This window comes from Phaenicophaeus curvirostris, chromosome 15, assembly GCF_032191515.1.
Source record: "Phaenicophaeus curvirostris isolate KB17595 chromosome 15, BPBGC_Pcur_1.0, whole genome shotgun sequence".
Taxonomy (NCBI): domain Eukaryota; kingdom Metazoa; phylum Chordata; class Aves; order Cuculiformes; family Cuculidae; genus Phaenicophaeus; species Phaenicophaeus curvirostris.
Window position 1 is genome coordinate 5,437,593 of NC_091406.1, and position 16,929 is coordinate 5,454,521.

The following is a 16,929-nucleotide window of genomic DNA, read 5'->3' on the forward strand; positions in this document are numbered from 1 at the left end:
ATGTAATTAGAAAGGACATTAGCTGATTAGCTGCAATGGAGGTAGAAAAACAGCTAAACCTGTTGTTTCTAATAACTTAATCACTGTTAAAATGGGGAAATTCAGTCAGTCAGTGCTATGGAATTTTTTGAGGAGTTAGTTTTCGTCTGGGTTTAGGTTTTTTGGTGCCTTCCTGAAAGAAACACGTTATCATTCACTAATACTGTTTTTCCTCAAGTGTCACTCATTTACCCCAGTGCACAACAGGAAAATTGAGCTAGTTGAGGAATGGGGAGAGAGGGAATAGTACAACATAAACAAGGAATCTTTTGTTGGTAGATGATGCTGCTGTAATCACTGGAAGATGACTTCTGATAGTTGCACTACACAGATTCATAAGTTCATGGCCATCATGCTACCACAAAGCGTTCACATGGAACTTGGTGATTTATATTGCTCTGTGAATTTTCTGTAATATGCTATTAAACACACTAAGGGTTTTTTCATGTTATTCCAACTACAGCTACACTTGGTATTTATTATTACCAGCCTTTAAAGGTAAAAAATTTGACTAGTTCACTTGTAACATGTTCTATGTTTTGTTGATTGAAGATACTATAGGAATAACAGACAGCTAATCATGAAAAATCATCCTTTAGCATACAGTGGCATTTTTGCTGATTTTAAATATTTAGGTGTGTGATTCACTTGAAATGGTAAATGGCAAAAAATGTTTCTTAAAACATTCCCCCCAAAACACAATAAATATATGATAAATAGTAATTAAGCAAACAAACTCTCTAAGTATCATTACATGAAAATTAATATTCTGTTCAATATCACTGAATGCAAATGACACAGTTTCTCCTATTTTGAAATTAACTAGCTCCCATTTGGGATAGCCAGATTTTTGTCTTAAATGTAGTTTTCTGATTAAAGTTCAGGAATAATCTTTTGAACTCACCATTATATAAATATTTCAAATGGGACTTTTCCCCCCCCCTCAAAATACAGGGAAATCAAACAAGGCCACACAAGATCTGCACAAAAAAGGAACTATATTTCACTTAGCTCCTACAGCTTCATAATGATACTTTTTTTCTTTAGAAGCATCTTGTTGGTTTCCGTGGTTAGGAAAAGTAAAATATAGTAAGTGTGTCACTTAGTTCCCGGGCTAACTTTTCAGTGAGGCCTAACAATTTTAAGTCTTAAAAGATCTATTTTTGTGATAACACTGAATTTATATTTGCATACTCTGGAAGACCTAGACAAGCCACACAATGGGCTTTCAAAAGAAAACACTGTTCATCTTCACACAAGCAGCAAGAGCTAGGCTAGTGGCGTGTAAAGAGACCGCAGAGGTGAAATAGGATCATCTGCTGCAAACAGAAATAAAAATAAGCCCATGCTGAAAGCTAAAAGCGAATAGTGCTACTCATGCATAGTGTCCCTCCTTGATAAATTTGTGAATCAAAACCAAAGTAACACCACCGCTTTTTTTAATTTCCCCACCTCCTTTTTCTTAATGTGCTTAAACCTGTATCTACTGGATACTCCCTATAAACACAGAAAAATACTGCTGGAGTCCACCAGGTGGAGTAAAACCGACCTCGAGAACCTTTCAGTAAAACTAGCTTAAAGCCTATATTTGGCTCTTAAGACTCACGGGTGACTAAGAGGCTGCTGATCTCTGAATTCTCAACAGAAACCCAAGAGCTTCCCTGTGCTTTGTGGGACACAAGTTGTTAGGCTTTCTACGTCTGCTTTGAGCAGCCTGATCCAGCGGGAGGCTTCCCCCCGCCATGGGGTGGGACTGGACGGGCTGTGAGGTCCCTTGGTGTTGGTTGACAGCGACTGAACACGAGCCAGCAGTGGCCCAAGTGGCCAAGAAGGCCTGTGGCCTCTTGGCTTGTATCAGAAACGGCGTGACCAGCAGGAGCAGGGAGGTTATTCTCCCTCTGGACTCGGCACTGGTGAGACCGCTCCTCGAATCCTGTGTTCAGTTCTGGGCCCCTCACCACAAGAAGGATGTTGAGGCTCTGGAGTGAGTCCAGAGAAGAGCAACGAGGCTGGTGAAGGGGCTGGAGAACAGGCCTTATGAGGAGCGGCTGAGAGAGCTGGGGGTGTTTAGCCTGGAGAAGAGGAGGCTGAGGGGAGACCTCATTGCTCTCTCCAACTACCTGAAAGGAGGTTGTGGAGAGGAGGGAGCTGGGCTCTTTTCCCAAGTGACAGGGGACAGGACAAGAGGGAATGGCCTCAAGCTCCACCAGGGGAGATTTGGGCTGGACATTAGGAACAAATTCTTCACAGAAAGGGTCATTGGTCCCTGTCCGAGGCTGCCCAGGGAGGGGGTTGAGTCACCTTCCCTGGAGGTGTTTAAGGGACGGGTGGACGAGGTGCTGAGGGACATGGTTTAGTGTTTGATGGGAATGGTTGGACTCGATGATCCAGTGGGTCTCTTCCAACCTGGTTATTCTATGAAACGATTCCAGGATTCTATATATCCATATAAAAAAAAAACCCCTCCCCAGCTTTCTCGCCCCCCGCCCTTCCCCTTTGAGGGCAACGAGCAATCATAACGCGCTCTTATGAGGGAGCGAGCCCCGCCCCCGCCGTCACGTGACGCGGCGAAGATGGCCGCGCCGGAGGGCTGCGAGCCCATCGCCGAAGCGCAGGTCCCCGATCGCGAGCTGAGAGACGGGGAGAAGGGCAAGGCGGAGGAGGCGAGGTGGTCGGCTCCCATCCTGTCGCTGGCCAGGAAAGCCTCGGAGAACTTGGCGCTGGGCTACGGGAGCGCGTTGAAGTCGGCATCTTTGGTAGGACTCGTGTCCAAACCGGGCAGCACTGACAGCACGGCCTCCACAAGTATGGTGATGCTTAACCGGGTAAACCTTGCTTTTGCGGGGCGAAAATGAGCTTTGCTGCCGTAAGTGCTGCTGCTCCGGGAGGCTTGGCTGCTCCTGCCAATCGAGCTTTAAAAATGCTGCTGCCTGGGGTTTGGGGTTTTTTTAGTACAGCAAAAATTATAAGCACGTCGCAGGCGTGCGGTGAAATGTGTCGTGATCAGAATCTGAAACTCTTCTAAGCCTAAAGTCTTATAACTCTTCTGAAGTCTTATATCTCTTCTAATCCCGAACTCCCAAATATATTATTTGGGAAAATGGACTTTAGGTTTATTCAGTAAGTTTTTCTGTGATTCCTTTTCTCCCTCTCCCTAAAGTTCCCTGGCCCAGTCAGTTTCTCATCCCCCAGTTGTGTGAGTTCAGAGGAGGAGCAGGGCTGTGCGTCCTGCATGGCTTGCATAGGACATAGATTTCGTGAGGACAGGTTGAGAGAGTTGGGGTTGTACAGCTTGGAGGAGAGAAGGCTCCAAGGAGACCTTAGAGCAACCTTCCAGTACCTGAAGGGGCTACAAGAAAGCTGGGAGGGGCTTTTACAAAGGCTTGTGGTGATAGAATGAGTGGTAGTGGCTATAAACTGCAGAGGGGCAGATATAGGTTTGACATAAGGAGGAATTTCTTCACAATGAGTGTGATGAGGCACTGGAACAGGTTGCCCAGGGAAGCTGTGGCTGTCCCGTCCCTGGAGGTGTTCAAGGCCAGGTTGGATGGGGCTTTGAGCAGCCTGATCCAGTGGGAGGTGGCCCTGCCCATGGCAGGGAGGTGGGAACTAGATGATCTTTAAGGTCCCTTCCAACCCAAACTGTTCTATGATTCTGTATCAGAGGGTGGACAAGTGACCCAGGATACAGATTTCTTATAAATTATTTACTCAGCTGTGCTAAAAATGCCTTCTCTTTAACCACACTTTGCTTTATTGAGCATTTCTGTGCATGGATACAGCAACAATGCGGATTTGTGGAACAGGTTGCTTGGAACTGAATTGGAAGGGCTTTAGTTGAGTTCATATGGGAATTAAGTCTCAGTGGTATGATAACATGGAAACAAGACTGTTCAAATGGAACCATAACTGGGCCTGGAGTCTCTTATGCCAGGCTCTCAGGTTTTGCCACAAGAAACACTTACAGTCTTAAAGACCAAGAGATGAAGACCTATTAGCTTTTCCTCATGCTTCAGTATTTTTCAGATTTCAAAGTGTGCTGGATAATAACAGAAAACAAGGCACAGGCCTTCAAAAAGATGTTGAAACAAATCTGTTGAACTTAATGAGATAGGAGACCATGTGACTACATTCTTGATGATTGCAGCATGATGTCTGTGATCTTTTGCACTTAGGTAACCCAATTCCTGATCTTTGAGGCTTGGCTTTGATGATGTGTCTAATACCTGTCCATTTCACACATACCCACTTGTACACAGCTTTGCAAAAGATGTACTTGACTTTGTAAACTTGCAACAACTTAAAAAAATATTGTTCAAGTAGTTATTTAACTTAATAGCCTTATTAAGACACTTTAAATTTGTGTTCATCAAGAACGTTTCACTGTGGGTTTTTTTTTTAAGCCTTGTGGATAATACATGTATCTTGAGAAAGGCTTACAAGGCGCTGGGTCTTCCTGATCCTTGCGGGTCCCTTCCACCTCAGGACATCCCATGATTCTATGCCATTATGTGCAGTTTTGAGGCAGTGGCTGCAGTCAATGGTACAGGAGGCTGCTGAGGAGACGGGGCTTTGTGTGCTTTGTGGTGATTAAGGTCAGCTTGATTAGAATGAGTCCGCTTTCTCGCTCTTCTGATACAGGAAGAGTTCTTATTTTTAATCCTACATCAGCGCTGTGTGCACAAAAAGGAAGGTAATAATGAGTACTCAGAGAGGTTATTAAGGTCAGTTTGATTAGAATGACTCCCCCTTTTCACTCTTCTGATATGGGAAGCCCCTTGCTCATCAAGATTGCGCGCTCAAAAAGGAAGGTAATACTGAGTACCCAGAGAGACTTGTGCATGGTGTTAGGAATTTTGTGCTAATAGCCTTGCGCGTGACTGACACAGCGGCTCTACTGGTTTGACTTGGGTTTAACCTACAGCTGTTCCTGCATGGGAGTGATCTGTGTGATCCACAGGGGACACCACGATTCTCCCAAGGCAACCAGTGGCCATTGGACAGTGGCTGGCAGCCCCTGCCAGACTCTGCTGCTGCCTGACTGCAGACAGAATGCCAGGTTTTGCCTCGCTCCCCTTAAAGGCCAACCATATCCTGGGCTGCATCCAAAGCAGTGTGGGCAGCAGGGCGAGGAAGGGGATTCTGCCCCTCTGCTCCACCCTGGCGAGACCTCACCTGGAGCGTTGTGTCCAGTTCTGTAACTCCCCAACATAGGAAGTATATGGAGCTGTTGGAACGGGTGCAGAGGAGGCTACAGAGATGATGCCACTCCTCAGTTCCCTCAGCAGCTCCTTGTAAGGCTTGTGCTCTCCTCTCTCCTCGTCCTGCTCTCTCTCTTTAAACACTTCCAGGGATGGGGCAGCCACAGCTTCCCTGAGCAACCTGTGCCAGCACCTCCCCATCCTCAGCGTGAAGAATTTCTTCCCTATGTCCAATCTACTCCTCCCCCTTCTGGTTTAAAGCCATTCCCCCTAGACCTGTCACTATAAGTGATATATAACATGAGAAGCTCAACATGAGCCAGCAACGTGCACTCACAGCCCAGGCGGCCAACCGTGTCCTGGGCTGCATCCAAAGCAGCGTGGCCAGCAGGGTGAGGGAGGGGATTCTGCCCCTCTATTCCTCTCTTGTGAGACCTCACCTGGAGTACTCTGTCCAGTTCGGGAATCCTCAGCGTAAGAACGAGATGGAGCTGCTGGAATGGGTCCAGAGGAGGCTACAGAGATGGTGTGAGGGCTGGAGGGTGGGCTGAGAGAGTTGAAGTTGTTCAGCCTGGAAAAGAGGTGTTGGGAAACCTCGGAGCAGCTTCCAGTGCTGAAAGGGGCTCCAGGCAAGCTGGTGAGGGGCACTTGATCAGGGAGTGCCAGGACAGGACACGGGGAAATGGCTTTGAATTGAAGGGGGAAGATTTAGATGAGACGTAAGGAGGAATTTCCCCACAATGAGGGTGGGGAGGCACCAGCACAGGGAAGCTGTGGCTGCCCCATCCCTGGCGGTGTTCGAGGCCGGGTTGGAGGGTGCTTGGAGCACGGTGGGCGGTGTCCCTGCCCGCGCCGGGGCTGCACCCGGACGGGCTCGGCGGCCCCTCCCGCCTCTGCGCCGCTGCCCAAGATGGCGGCGCGCGGGGCGGGGCCCGGGGGGAGACACGGGGGTGGGGCGAGGGGCTGGGGGGCATGGAGGGTGTGAGGGGAACGGGGGGGTATGGAGGGTGTGAGGGGAACGGGGGAGACACACGGAGTGTGAGGGGAACGGGGGGGACACAGGGGGTGCGAGGGGAACAGGGGGACATGGAGGGTGTGAGGGGAATGGGGGGGACACAGGGGGTGCGAGTGGAACAAGGGGGTATGGAGGGTGTGAGGGGAACAGGGGGACACGGGGTGTGAGGGGCTGGGGGAGTGTGGAGGGTGTGAGGGGAACGGGGGGGGGCAGGGAGAGTGTGAGGGGAACGAGGGGGACACGGATGGTGAGAGGGGCTGGGGGAGACACGGGGGGTGCGAGGGGAACAGTGGGAGCATGGAGGGTGCGAGGGGTTCAGGGGAAACGCAGAGGGTGCGAGGGGTTCGGGGGAGATGCAAGGGGCACAGAGGTTGCGAGGGGTCCAGGGGAGGTGCAGATGGTGTGAGGGGATTGCAGAATACGACTGGTGTAAGGGGTCCAGAGAAGACACGGATGGTGTCAGCATGGTGAGGGGTCCAGGTGAGCACATCTCTAAACCCACTTTTCTGTCTCCACCTCTGTCCCCCTGCCCAGGTGCGCGGTGCCACGCCATGGAGGAGCGCAGCAACCTCATGAACATGATGAAGCTCAGCATCAAAATCCTGATCCAATCAGCCCTGAGCCTGGGCCGGACCCTAGACTCTGACTTCCCACCCTTGCAGCAGTTCTTCGTGGTGCTGGAACACTGCCTCAAGCATGGGCTGAAAGGTGAGCGCCTGCTCCCTGCACCCACTCCTGCTGCCACACCAAGGAGAGGTGGATAAACGAGTCTGTGTCGTGCCTGGCTGTATTTCCAGGCTGTCTTCTGTGTAACATTAATTTAACCATGTACTCCATACGATGCTAATCAGTATTTCACATGGAACTGTGAGGTTACCTTCCTGTAAACCCTGTATTTTGTGCCTCCTAAACTGTAATGGTATTTTTGATGCCCCCTTTTTGTTGACATATTAGGAGCTGGTACAACAAAGTCAAATGTAGACTAAAATTTGTGATTCTGGAGTTGAAAGCCTGTCACTTTTCCTCACAAACTTCTCTGTGTGCTCACTTTAGTGAAGAAGACTTTTATTGGACAGAACAAATCGTTTTTTGGTCCTTTGGAGCTAGTGGAAAAACTTTGTCCTGAAGCATCAGATATAGCAACTAGTGTTAAAAATCTGCCAGAGTTGAAGTAAGTTGATTGTTGTGGATGATGCATTTCACTTATACTGCTGGGAAAAAGAATTCATCATGTAGTCCCTCACCTTAATGAGATCTTGTTCCAAAAGAGAAAAATAGGATAGGTAGGAAGCAGTGTCTTCTCCAAGAGATGAGGAGGACATCTTAAAATACTCCATGCTTCTGATTCAAACAATGCTGTCAGACTGAAGACCGTGAGGAAATTTCTATTAGTTTGCTAAAAATTACTGTATTTTCTTTCCTCTTCCTTCCATCACTTTTATGGCTTTGTCTATTTCTGTGCAATTGCTAGTAGTGTTTCGTTTCAGTAATCCAGGATGATGAAGAGAGCCTGTTTATCATGCCAGGATGCATCAATAGATGGGTTGTGGTGGCAGTTGAAACTATGTATGTCTTTCCCCATTAGGAAGATTTTACAGTCTGAAACAATGGGATTTACTCAAATGCTTCTGTGTTCTGGAGACAACGCTTTGAAAAAGGGAGGAATTTGAATGGGACTAAGCTAGTTAATAAACCATTTTAGTTTTACCAAAGCATGCAACTTTTCATTTTAGGACTGCTGTAGGAAGAGGACGGGCATGGCTTTATCTGGCACTTATGCAAAAGAAACTGGCAGATTATCTCAAAGTACTCTTGGACCATAAGCACCTGTTAAGGTAACACTATGGACATAAGTAGATTGTGTTTGCTGAATTACTGACACCTTGCATTGCCGTACTAAGAGGTCATTAAGTGATGGCTTTAAGCTTTTTCTTGCAACCTGCAGAGGAGCAAGTTGTTCATTGTTTTTGCAGTGAAGCTGCAGAGGAGTAAGTAGAGTGTTTTCTGAGAGCTCTTCGCCTTCCCCTGTATGCAATAAATTGGCAAAGAGAGGGAGCTTTATACACACAACATTTATGTGGTTTCAGTGGTGGAAGCACTGCTATAATTGTTATGATGTGCAGTGATGCCTTATAATGTTTCTTCTAGTGAATTTTACGAACCTGGTGCATTGATGATGGAGGAGGAAGGAGCAGTCATTGTGGGTCTGCTAGTTGGACTGAATGTTATTGATGCAAACCTTTGCTTGAAAGGAGAAGACTTGGACTCCCAGGTGAAGATTCAAAGTTAAATAAGATCAGTCTGTGTAAGATTCAGGTAGAATTAAGCACATCTATGAGTTCTTTACTGAATTGGGTCCAGAATTCTGAAATGTAGTATGCAGCCAGGATTTGCCATTGTTTTCCTAAGTAGGTATTTGAAAGTCTTATGATAAATCAAAGATCTGACATTGTCAAGATCTGTCTGCCAGGGACTTCAGAGAGTTTTTGTTTTGAGGGTGAACGGTGGTTTCCTTTTGCTTTTGGGGGATGGGGAGGATGGACAAGAATGTCATGTATGGAAGCTTGTCATGTTTCCCCCCTTGAATCAAGAAAAAAAAAAAAGATGTACATAAGTACCCATCTCTTTAAGAAGCAGTTTATGGAAATGCTGTCAAAACAATAACTGCTAGAGTCTTAGCACACTGAATGTGTTCTTTTTGCTGCTTTTACAACAAATGCTAGCTTGTACGCTTGCTTCAGCTGGGAAGAATATATTCTCTGTCTTTCTAAACTTAAACTCCAGATGTTTACCTTTTTCCAAATTTAAAGTAATATCTCCTGCTACACGGAATTGCACTGTGAAGGCATGTTCATGTCTTAAATGTTTTTCAGGTTGGAGTGATTGATTTTTCCTTGTATCTTAAGGAAACACAGGACAGTGATGACAAACAGTAAGTGCGGTGAATTAGTGATTCAAAATTGTTATGTTCTTTGCAGATCAAACCTGCCAGATGAACTGTGGGAGCACATAAATACTAGAGATCTCAGACTCTTTTAATCATCAAAAAAAAAAAAAATCCAAATTAGATATTGTTAACTAGACAAAAGTACTAACTTTCTGAGGTTGAGCCCGTAGTAGTTTTAACAACAGTACAGTGTAGAGAGTTTGTTTCTTGAGCTGGGATCAAATTATAAGTACCCAGAATTTTAGGTTGTGTTTTTATTGGTTTTTAGGAGACATGATCTGCCATGTCACCCACTGCTAAATCACAGCTTTGTTTTTAAGCACTATTTCAGAAGCATTCTCAATGAAGTAACTATCTTTGTGGGAGCAATCAGTTGGGACAGGGGGAGAAGTACTTTCAGGTGAATTAGCGACTGCAACTGTTCATGTCACTGTATCTGGAAGACCTCTATGAATGGAGGGTACATAATAGTTTGCGTGCTTCCTGCCCTTCAGAGCATTTTACCGCTTAGCTGCTGAGGAGAAGCAGCTACACCACCACTCCATCTCCCTGGTGCTTCCAGTCTAGCTCAGGCACAATTGGTTTTGTATGAAAAGGAGAAAAGGTTTCAAGTTGATTTGCAAGTCTGTGCTGAAAACTCTAGTACAAACTAACACTTTAGAGTGAAGGAGTTTCTTCTCAATCAATAAATTCTCACTTTTACAACTAGAGATGGAGGGATTACAGCTGTCCTTGACCAGAAGCATTACGTGGAAGAACTTAACCGACATCTAAGGTGGGATTTTCATCTGTTCTAATGTAGGAACGCTTGTTTTGTTTAGCTTCAGCAGTATGACTTTGCTGTCAGTGTTGTAGATTTTTATCTGATATTGAAATGCCTTTTCTGATTATTTCCTGAAATCTTAGTTTCATATTGTAATCTTACTCTTCTGACGGCGTATGCAATGCAGAAAACAAGTCTGTGTAGTATTTATTGACTATTTTGAGACTTATTAGCAGGAGATTTTGGAGCTACCTTTTCAAGAGTAAACTATTACAAGTGCATCTGGACGTTCATTGTTTAGAGGGCGAGTCTGTTCTTCCCCCACACGTTGCTCAGTAGGAACAGCAGGCCCTGCTTACCCTCTTGAACATCAGAGAGCTGTTAAGACTGCAAAAGCTAAGCAAGAACAGAGCTGCTAACTAATACAGTAGGCTGTCAGCTATAGGGAAATGCATGGTCCTGTCAGAGCTTGAGAGGGATGGTCATCCTTCCCCTGAGATTTTTGCCAGCTCACTGTAGTATTTCATTGTTAACAACTGCAAGATGGTGAAAGTATGGTTGAGGACAGGAATAAACGCTTAACGCCGGCATTTCTTTTTTTTTAATGCATCTCTCTTCCTTGCTGCAGTTGCACAGTGGCAGATCTTCAGAACAAAATAGACTGTTTGGAAAAGACCAATTCAAAACTCCAGGAAGAGGTTTGTGTCTGGTCCATTAAATATCTCTAGTAGCTGTTTTCCATCAGAGGCAAAGGTGCATCCCTAAGAATGTACCTTAGACCTAATATTTGAGTTGATGCTAATGAAGTTGGGGTGATTGGTATGAGTTGGCAATGAGGAAAGCTCTGTGGAAAGCTTCTGTGTTATATTAGTTGTTACAATGCTTTTGGGCACCTGTTTGTTAGACAGGTTTCCTTAGGTGTTTTATCTCCACTCAAAAGTCATCATACCACTGTAATGATCATGATTTGTCCCTCTTCCTTTTGCGTATACACGTGTGTGTTTGTCAGTCACACTTTAGTTAGGAAATCTTTCCTAACTGGGAACTGAAATAGAATCCAGCAGCATGCACGATAATGGCTGGTTTGGGTTCTGGTGTGGTGCTGGTGTTTTACTGTTTACACATATGAGTTCAGAGTGTATCTGCATAGTCTGATTTTCAGTACTTTTTGGGGTACCTCCACCTGAAAATGCCATAAGGTTTCATCAGTGAATGACAGCCCTGACTTGCTATATGACTTCTACAGAAGTACAATAGCACAGATCAGTGGTGAATTTTAGCCTTTTACACTAGGATGCATTTCTTTGCACAGTTAATAGTTAAAAATCACTGATGAGAGTGTGAAGCAGAAGTCAAGTGAACAAATGCTGGTGGGTTTATTAATTTATGCTCTTAAGTGTGGCTGCAAAAGGGTACAGCAGCTTCTGGGGAGAGTGAAAAGGCCAGAAGAGGAAGCGAGCAGCACACCTGCTACAAAGGCTGAGCTAACTATAGAATTCCTCCAGACGTTGCATATGATTAAATACAGATATGTTCTCTTTGTAAACAGCTCGCAGCAGCAACTGACCGGATCGGATCACTACAAGAAGAGCAGCAGCAGTTAAAACAACAAAATGAATTAATTCGTGAACGAAGTGAAAAAAGTGTAGAGGTGAGACACCTCAAATAAGTGATCTCTTCTGATCAGCTGTTGTCAGTGCTCTCAAAAGCATTTTAAGGTGGAATGCTAAGCACAATTTAGCATGCTACTGTGTGGATCGCTGGTTTTATGCACAGCTTGCACAGGCCTTAGATTTTGCTGGGTTTTACCACACACTTAAACATAGACTTGCAGAAGAGAGAAAGCATTAAAAGTATTAGAACGGTTTATTTTTATTTTTACTCTATTCTTTGAAATTTCAGCTTATTTACATTTGCCAGCTTGTTAATTATAAAATAGTAGAATCTTACTTGAAATAGCACATGGAAATATTCGTGTTACAACTTTAAGCCTACTTTAAATACATAGTGTTGCGATCTTATGTGGCTTTTTTGCTAATGTTTCTTGTAGGTAACAAAAGAGGATACAAAAGTAGAATTGGATACTTACAAACAGTCACGCCAGGGTCTTGATGAGATGTACAGTGATGTTTGGAAGCAGCTGAAAGAAGAAAAAAAAATAAGGATGGTAAGGAAACTTAACTGTAAAAAGGGAAATGGAAGATACAGGATTCTGACTACTTTAAGGCACCATTACACATATGGGATGCATACTGTGGACTTTTTGCAGCTGTTCAGAATTCATAAAAGAATTGCAAGCAAGGTGCTGGACATCGGTCTTTAACAGTGTCTGTAAAGAACTGGAAATCGGGGCTTTTGGAATGCTGAAAATAAAAGATCTTTTTCTGTTTAGAAACCTACCAGCATTATTGTAGCAGAGACTAAGGTCAAACACAACAAGAGGCACCTGTCTTTATGGAGGAAAATACAGTACATGCACAACAGGCACTTGCACAGTGAACTGCTAATTAGTGACTAGTGGAGAGGCTGCCCAGGCTTGCTGAAGCCCAAAGCTCTTAGTAAACCCAGCTCTGGCTTCATTTGACAGGGCGCTGAGCTCTGCATTTCATGCCAGCAGATCTGCACTCTTGCTCTGATCTAGAGAGCCGACAGACACAGTGTTTCAGTCTTACTGACTTAATGTATCATTTGAGACCAAACTCTTCTCTAAAGTCATTGTTTGGGATTATCTCAAAGTAAGACTTAGTTTGTGTATGAGGTTATCCAGGTTTTGGAAATGCTGATCCCTGACATGTGACTGCATGGCAGTAATGAGGAAATCTCTTTGTAAGGAACTAGAGAAAGAGTTGGAGCTACAAATTGGAATGAAAACAGAAATGGAAATTGCAATGAAACTCCTGGAAAAAGACACTCATGAAAAACAAGACACATTAGTTGCACTTCGCCAGCAGCTAGAAGAAGTGAAGGCTATTAACTTGCAGATGTTTCACAAGTCTCAGGTAAGTACACAGTGGAGAACAGAAAGAGCAGAGTAGTGATGATCTTGGGGATGCATATGCACTTAGAACTAATACTTAGATGCAACAGTTTTCTTAGTAATATCGATTTTAAAACGGTTCAAACTGTTTTTAATGCCCACTGAGTGCAGTTGTTACATTCAAATCATAATTAATATTCTTATCCTGTCAGTTTAATCTGATCATTTCTTTCTTCAAGCTCGTTTCCAAAGAGAAAATTTATGGCTTGTAGCTAATCTCCTAGGTCAAAATGCAGGACAGTTAAGTATTTTTCTGAGCTCTTAACAAAACAAGCTGAGGAGTGTTTGCCCTGGCCTTATCAGCGTTTCGTCTGTACATTCCATTTAGACTCTGGTACAAGCTAAACATTCATTATCTAGTGGCAGACTTTCGTTAAACACTAACACTTTGTGCTTTAGAAAACTAAAATGTATTACCTTATTCCTCCAGAATGCAGAGTGTTCATTACAACAGAAAACAGAAGCGATATCCTCTTTTGAAGGAAAAGCAAATGAGATGATGTCCTCTATGAAACAAATGGAAGAGAGGTAATAATTACAAGTTCAAGAAGTCAACGCTGAAGTTAGTAGAAAGTTTCCAACTGAAACCTCTAGGACGACCTTCCACACACCTCCTGTAGACATTTGGGCATGCGTGCCAACATGATGTTCTTTTCCCCTTCTCCTCCTTATCACCCTCAGCACTTGCCTGCTCTCTTTTCCCAGGCAAAAATGCCAATAAGTGACCCGTTTGAAAACCACCGCTCCTGTTTTTAAACAGGTTGTTTAAAAACCTGTTGACTTTAGTTTAAGAGCAGGTACGACTCGCACTTCTGGGTTAGTTTTTTATTGCAGAAACAATTGCTTTCAAAAGTCTTTTTTTCTTCACTGGCCGTTTCAGTTCAAGCTTTAATAGAGGTCTGCACGATAAATCTAGAAGAACAGAATGAGAGGGAGTAAGTAAGGAGAATGAACTGACAACAAATGTACGTGTTCCTTACCTTGCAGATTGCAGCATGCAGAAAAGGCAAGGCAGGCTGCGGAAGAAAGGTGCAAAAAGATGAAGCAAGAGCTTGCTGGCAGGCTCGACACTTGTCGGCAACAGATGTCCCAGCTGGATAGCAAATGGTATTTGATGTGATCAGGTTTTTTTCCTTCCTTTCTGCCAGTTCTTTAAGAAATGCTTTCTCCTTCGTTTGTGCTGAGTTCTAGAGAGGAGTAGGTTTGAATTGTGGTGGGTTCAGCAACCTTTGACAGTAGGCAAGATCTCAGAAGGCACAGCACTTCTGTATAGTGAGCAGTTAGCGTGAGGATTTTGAAATGCTTGTTCCAGAACATCCAGTTTAGAGCAGAGAGTGCCAGTAGAAGTCTGTTCTCGCTAGCCATAGAGCTTTCAATCACTTTTTTACTGGATTTGGTTTGTTTTTTCTTCTAGCCATTCATTGCTGCTTTTTTTTCTGTGACCTGAAACTGCTAATAGGTTTTTGATGTTTGCTGCCGTAACAGCCTTCTTCTTTCCATTTCCAGGACACCCCTCTATTTTTTGTCCCCTTCTGCACAAGTTTTCTTCTCATACTGTTGCTGTCTGTAAGTGCTACAGGATATTTTTCTGCTAGAGGGTTTCTTAGTATGAATTTTTCTTAAATAACAGCTCGACTCTGGAAAAGGAGTTAAAATCCGAAAAGGAACAGAGACAAACTTTGCAAAGAGAACTACACCAAGAGAAAGATGCTACCACTCTGCTTAAAACAGAATTGCAGCAAATGGAAGGACTAAAAAAGGTATGCACTGTGCAAATGTGTAGTTCACCTGTGCAATTCTAAAAATCAAGCCTTAGAAATAGGTTGGTTTGTAAAGGAGCTCCTTCTTGTGAAGTGCCAGGGTAGTTTGAAGATTCTGACCTAGGTTATAGATCAAACTTGGCACACAGAAAACTTGATTTTGTTCTTAATTTTACAGGAACTGAGAAAACTGCAGGATGAGAAGCAGCAATTAGAGAAAGTCTGTGAGGAGCAGGAGCAAGCGCTTCAAGAAATGGGACTTCATCTCAGCCAGTAAGTTCTGGAGCTGAACTGTAACCTGCAGAATCGAGCATCAAACAAATATAAATAATATTAAAACGCACCTAGTTATGAAAATCAACAAACATGAGAATTTTAGGAGGTGATTGCTATTCATGGGAAACAAAACAGCCATGAACTGAAAGCGAGGGAACATCCCTGCATGAGTAAGCTGGCTGCGATAGGAAGCTGTGCAGTAAATGCCTGGTTCCTACAGTGGAACTGGGCCTTTCCCACATTCTTCTGGATATACCAGGAAGGGAGCAGACCCCAGGGTGACAGAGCTTCCCGGTGATGCTGAGTGGTTCAGAGCTCTAACAGGGAGCTGAAATTAGAGTTTAGATTTGGTGGGTGGACAGTGGAATAACAGGGGAAAATGAACACAATCAAGTGTGAAGTCAAGCAGAGGGAATGATTTTTATTTTTTTCCAGATCAAAGTTGAAGATGGAAGACATTAAAGAAGTAAATAAAGCTCTGAAGGTACTTGACATCTCATGGATGTTTTGACTAGTAAACATACATGTTTTAACACCTTATCCTGCTTTAAAAGGCAGCTTTTGAAAAGCGCCAACAGTCTTGGGGAGCTGCCGTTGGGGTTTGTTTTATAAATTCACTTGTAGGTACAGTGAAGTTTTCATTCCAATTTCCTAGGGTCATACCTGGCTGAAGGATGATGAAGCCACTCACTGCAAGCAGTGTGAAAAGGAATTCTCGATCTCAAGAAGGAAGGTAATGGCGGTCGCTGGGTTTCTTCTTCCCTTTTGTCATGGAAAACTAAAATTTTGCTGTTGCGTAGTTTGCTAGGGAGGACTGACAGTGCTGCGGTTCCAGATCTCGCTGCTGTGATAAGCACGTAGACGAGTAATTTGGTGTTTCCCATTGTAAAAATGGTTCTGCTTGGCCCCTTCCCGGGTCAGAGAGCTGTGAGGGGCCATGTGCTGCTGAGGAAGTGCTGCTGGGAGAGCTGGGCCTGTTGGGAATGGGAGGATGAGTCTGGGGGAAGGGAAAAGCTGTTTGGATCTCTCTCCTCGCGATGCTCGGTTTAGGCAGCTGTGCTCACTGTGACTCTGTTGGCAGCATCACTGCAGGAACTGCGGGGACATCTTCTGCAACACTTGTTCCAGCAATGAACTGGCACTGCCCTCCTATCCCAAGCCCGTCCGTGTCTGTGATACCTGTCACACCTTCCTCCTCCAGCGCTGTTCATCCAATTCCTCCTAAGGCTTCCGTAACCTCGGTTCTGCTCTAACGTTGGAAAATAGCCATTATTTTTTTAATTCTGAATTCCAGGCATCGGTGCAGCAGGGCTGCCTGCACACTCGGATTTTCCAGTGTAGGACAGAGCAGCGTACAGTAGTTTTGGGGGAATAAGCAAGCTAATGTTTCTCCTACTGGAATAATTTAAAAAATAAGTTCTATTTCAAACTAAAATGCAAATCCACTTTTCTGGGTTTTATAGATATTTGTATTAAAATTTCTATATGGCATTTCTACATTGATTTGATTCCTGTAGATGTCACTGTCCCACACGTCAGCTTCGTTGCTCTGTCCCTTCCCTGGGGTCACCCCTCTGTGCTTTGGTGCCCCCTGTACAGTTTTGTATTTGCTCTCAGTGCAGAGAAGTCGATGTAGGAGTTGTGCACAGTGGGAGCTGTTGGGGAAGCAGGGGCGAACGCGCCTTCATCTCGCCGCACTCAAGAACCGCGCTGTGTTCTGAAGGCCGCGGGGAGCAGCAGTTACACAATAAAACCTTTTCCTAAAACTGGAACCAGATTGAAGTTGTGACTTATAACAACTGTCGGTTGTGGCTCCCAGAGGGGAGGTTCTCGTACAGCTGGGGGCAGCAAGGGCTGAAGCTACTGGAATGCAGCTGGAGCGACGGCCCAG

General features: G+C 44.6%; 1 protein-coding gene across 4 annotated transcripts; it reads left to right on the forward strand.

Annotated features, from left to right (window-relative positions):
- The first annotated feature begins 2,648 nt into the window (after positions 1-2,648).
- RUFY1 (RUN and FYVE domain containing 1) lies at positions 2,649-16,810 on the forward strand. Of its 4 annotated transcripts, none has more exons than XM_069869275.1 (18): positions 2,649-2,844; positions 6,790-6,963; positions 7,309-7,426; positions 7,989-8,090; positions 8,404-8,527; positions 9,129-9,187; positions 9,912-9,977; positions 10,594-10,663; positions 11,515-11,616; positions 12,016-12,132; positions 12,797-12,964; positions 13,433-13,530; positions 13,990-14,109; positions 14,633-14,762; positions 14,941-15,035; positions 15,474-15,522; positions 15,694-15,771; positions 16,120-16,810. In XM_069869275.1, exons 2-18 carry the CDS (start codon positions 6,807-6,809, stop codon positions 16,261-16,263), a joined length of 1,797 nt encoding a protein of 598 aa, XP_069725376.1. In that variant the 5' UTR covers positions 2,649-2,844; positions 6,790-6,806; the 3' UTR covers positions 16,264-16,810. The 4 variants fall into 4 exon arrangements, with proteins under 4 accessions (XP_069725376.1, XP_069725372.1, XP_069725374.1 ...); XM_069869271.1 differs by having other exon boundaries at positions 2,672-2,795; XM_069869273.1 differs by having other exon boundaries at positions 2,734-2,864.
- Positions 16,811-16,929: the final 119 nt, after the last annotated feature.